Source organism: Hirsutella rhossiliensis (genome assembly GCF_020360975.1).
Source record: "Hirsutella rhossiliensis strain HR02 chromosome Unknown scaffold00008, whole genome shotgun sequence".
Classification (NCBI taxonomy): Eukaryota; Fungi; Ascomycota; class Sordariomycetes; order Hypocreales; family Ophiocordycipitaceae; genus Hirsutella; species Hirsutella rhossiliensis.
The window spans coordinates 2,814,001-2,818,221 of NW_025408674.1; the positions used below are offsets into that span (position 1 = coordinate 2,814,001).

General features: G+C 56.9%; 1 protein-coding gene across 1 annotated transcript; it reads left to right on the top strand.

Moving 5' to 3' along the window:
* Window positions 1-1,429: 1,429 nt before the first annotated feature.
* HRG_07732 (reverse transcriptase (RNA-dependent DNA polymerase) domain-containing protein) lies at window positions 1,430-3,833 on the top strand (the record flags this gene model as incomplete). Its single annotated transcript, XM_044866203.1, has 5 exons — window positions 1,430-1,512; window positions 1,588-1,636; window positions 1,703-2,112; window positions 2,210-3,107; window positions 3,186-3,833. 5 exons carry the CDS (start codon window positions 1,430-1,432, stop codon window positions 3,831-3,833), a joined length of 2,088 nt encoding a protein of 695 aa, XP_044719167.1.
* Window positions 3,834-4,221: the final 388 nt, after the last annotated feature.

Sequence of the window (4,221 nt, forward strand, 5' to 3'; positions counted from 1 at the left end):
CCTCATCAACTCATGTTTGGACGAGCGACCACAGCAAGTGGTCGCTACCTTTACGCCGCGGAGGCCCTGGGGTAGCTACGACCCCAAGAGTTCATGCGATACCTCGACCGAACCTACCAGGACAGCAACATCCAATCCTGCGCTGCTGCCACGCTGAGAACTATGCGGCAGCGCGAAGACCAACCTCTCGCGTCCTTCCTTCCCCGATTCGAACAGGCATTAGCTGAAGCCGGGGGAGCAGACTGGCCGGACAGTGCAAAGATCGTATTTCTAGAGAACGCAATAAATGCACGCCTCCAAGAGAGTTTGGTCACAGCCGTCCTACCCGACGACTACCAGGGATGGCTTGCGAGAGTTCAGGAAATTGCGGGCAGATTGGAGAGACTGAAACCCGGTAGGCAGCCGACGTCGACTGAGCGGACGCCTCAACAGCTACCAAGGCAACGACCCAAGGAGGAACCGGAGGACCCTGACGGAGATGTTAAGATGACGGACATCAACCGTATTGGCCACGAGTCGAAGGGTCGTCGACATGTCGATAAGAAGCCGAAGGATGAGCGCCGCTGCTATCGCTGTGGTCGGACGGATCATCTTATCGTGGACTGCCCAGCCCAGGTGGTCTTTCCTGGCGAAGGGAAGCAACAGCGACCTAAAGCTGCGCGCATGAAGAAGCCCGATGCCGCAGATGATTCGGAATCAACCGCAGCATCCAGTGAGGACGAGTCGGCGGGAAAAGACTAGCCCCGGGGCGAAAGCGGGCGCCGGGGCCTGCAAAGGCAGACATCCGGGACTGGGAAGCGTTCAAGCCACGAATGAATAGTCGGACTGTATTAGTCAACGCGCGGGTAAACCGAGGCTATCGAATACGCGCCCTTGTCGACTGTGGATGTGACTGCTATGCCGTGATCGACGAAGCCCTTGTTCGGAAGCTGCGGATACCCTTCGTCGACTCGAAACCACGAGAAATTGGGGATTCTCAGAGTCAGCGAAGAGTGTCATATCCCCAGGGTCGTGGCTGTTGTGGTCGAGACAGCTGGATTTGACGAACGTGTCTTTGATACGTGATCCCAAGCCTGGGCCAGGACATGTTCCTCGGCCGGCCTTGGATGGAGAGAAATCACGTCGTGTACGATGCTGCCAAGCAGCGAATGTACCATGGGAGGGCAGGTGTGACGATACGCCTCATTGGGCAGGAAGAGCCCGCCAAGATACGCGCGATTCGAAGCGCAAGACTCGTGTCGGCAGCCGTATTCACGGCGGAGTGTCGACGCGCAAAGAGACGCAAGAAGTGCAACGCGATCTCGATTCATGCAATCAGTTTGTCGGATATAGAGAGGCGCTTCAGCCGAAGCCGCCAGTCGATCCGAGCGAGAAGGTCCCGGCAGAAGTGCTGAAAGAATTCCGCGACCTATTCTCACCAGAAGAGGCAATGAAGCTGCCGCCACATCGACCGGGTGTGGATCATGAAGTCAACCTGCAGCCTGACAAGAACGGCAACGAGCCACCCCTTCCGTGGGGCCCACTCTACAACATGTCACGAGAAGAGCTGTTGGTCTTGCGAAAGACCCTGAAAGACCTGCTGGACAGAGGATTCATCCGAGCGAGTAGCTCAGCGGCTGCCGCGCCGGTGCTGTTCGTGCGGAAGCCGAATGGAGGGCTGCGATTTTGTTGCGACTACCGAGCGCTGAATGCAATCACCAAGCGCGACCGATACCCACTGCCCCTCATCGCGGAGACCCTGCAGAATCTGGCCAAGGCTAAGTGGTTCACCAAGTTGGACGTGGTGGCCGCTTTCCATAAGATCCGCATGGCTCCGGGACATGAGGGAAAGACTGCATTTCGCACGAGGTTTGGGCTCTACGAGTGGCTCGTGTGCCCTTTCGGCCTGAGCGGCGCCCCGGCATCATTCCAACGATACATGAACAGTGTATTGCGCGAATGGCTGGACGACTTTGTCACAGCGTACCTGGATGATGTACTGATCTACTCGAGCGGTTCGAAGGCGGATCATGAGGCTAAGGTGCGACGAGTTCTCCAAGCACTCGCCGACGCTGGGCTGCACCTAGACCCAGCGAAGTGCGAGTTTTCGGTACAAGAGGTCAAATACCTTGGGTTCATCGTCAACGCAGGAAAGGAATCGCCTGCGACCCCGAAAAGCAGCGCGCCATCCGCGAATGGGAGGCCCGACCACGGTGAAGGGTGTCAGAAGCTTTCTGGGCTTCGCCAACTATTACCGGATCTTCATCCCCGACTATGCCAAGATCACGCAGTCTCTGGATGCCCTGCTTAAGAAAGGAACTGCCTTTCATTGGGGACGAGCGGAGAACGAGGCGTTTCAGGAGCTGAAGCGACGATTTTGCGAGTCACCGGTGCTCAAGCAGTGGGACCCGAGCCTCCCGACCTTTTTGGAGACGGATTGCTCAGGCTACGCATTGGGAGGCGTCCTGTCGCAGGAAGGCCCAGATGGACGTCGACACGCATGCGCCTTCTTCTCGAAGCGACTTTCGCCAGCGGAGTACAACTATCCCATTCACGACAAGGAGATGCTTGCCATCATGAGATGTCTCGACAACTGGAACGCCGAACTTAGGAGCTGCGGCCCATTTACAATCCTTACCGATCACCGCAACCTGGAGTATTTCATGACACGCCAGAAGCTCACGGAACGGCAGAGCCGTTGGGCAGCCGAATTGTCCCAGTTCGACTTCAAGCTCGAGTATCGACCGGGAAGCGAGGCTGTCGTGCCTGATGCGTTGTCCCGCCGTGAACAAGACAAGCCACAGGGCATTGACGACGAGCGGGAACAAGGAAGAATGATACAGTTGATACCGGATAGTGCCATTCCATCATCGACAAGAGCATGTATCAACGCGATGAGTTCTGACTGTTCAGAGGCATCCACCCTGCCGAAGATGAAGGTCTTCGAGGTAGCGGACCTGCAGCAACTCTGGGACGAAACGGTGGCGAAGGACTCGATATTCCGGGCAGCCTATAAGGCAGTCCGCGATCGCGAGCGTGCCTTCCCGCCCTCGCTGGGCCTGAAGATCCAGATTTCAGAATGTGCGATCGACGCAGGCAAAAGGCTGACATTCAGAGACCGTATTTGGGTGCCGGGTGGATCCGGAGAGGAGGGTAACCAGGAGGAAGCTGAGAAAGACCAGTTGAGAACCCGCATTGTGCAGCAGTCGCATGACTCTGTTGCGACCGGTCATCCCGGCAGGGAAGGTACGCTGGCTATTGTGGCTCGGCGATTCTACTGGCCTGGGCAGTCCCAGCTGGTTCGCCGGTACGTAGCCAATTGCGACACCTGCGGCAGAGCACACATCTGGCGCCAGTCGAAAAGGGGATTTCTCAAGCCTCTGCCGATTCCAGATCGACCCCGAAGCCATTTGTCCATGGACTTCATCACAGATCTGCCGCCTACTGGACCGAGCAAGGCAAGGTACCTGTGGGTGATTGTGGACAGACTGACAAAGGCTGTGACCCTCGAGGTGATGGACAACATGGAAGCTGAGCAGTGTGCAAACCGTTTTCTCCAGTGTCATTACCGATTTCACGGAATGCCACGGTCCATCGTCAGCGACCGCGGGAGCAACTGGCTAAGTAGGTTCTGGAAGAGGTTCTGCCGTCTTGCAGGTGTCACGCAGAAATTGAGCACGGCCTATCATCCTCAGACGGACGGAGGGCCAGAGAGAATGAACCAGGAGATCGAGGCCTACCTGAGAGCCTACGTGTCGTACGTGCAGGACGACTGGGAGAACTGCTCCCTGCCGCGCAGCTGGCACTCAACAATCGTGAATCCGCAGCGACCAAGATCAGCCCCTTTTCGCTGAGCATGGTTACCACGTCGATCCCATCAGCGTCGAGGAATCGGAAGAGCCACCGAGGCATAGAGAGGAAAGCAGAGCTGATAGCCTACTCAGTCGCCTGCAGGAGGTCAATGAGTACATGCAAGCAGTGATGGCCTCCTCACAGCAACAACAAGAAGAGGCTGCCAACGCAAAGCGACAGCCTGCGGAGCGATTTGAAGTTGGTGACAAGGTGTGGCTCTCGATGGCAAACTACAGATCGCCACGACCGTGCAAGAAGCTCGACTGGCTGCATCACAAGTACACAGTCACGAAGGTAATTAGTTCGCACGTTGTTGAGCTCGATGTTCGTGGCTCAATTTACCCGCGATTTCATGTTGACCTTTGCGGCGGGCGCATCAAGATCCGGCTC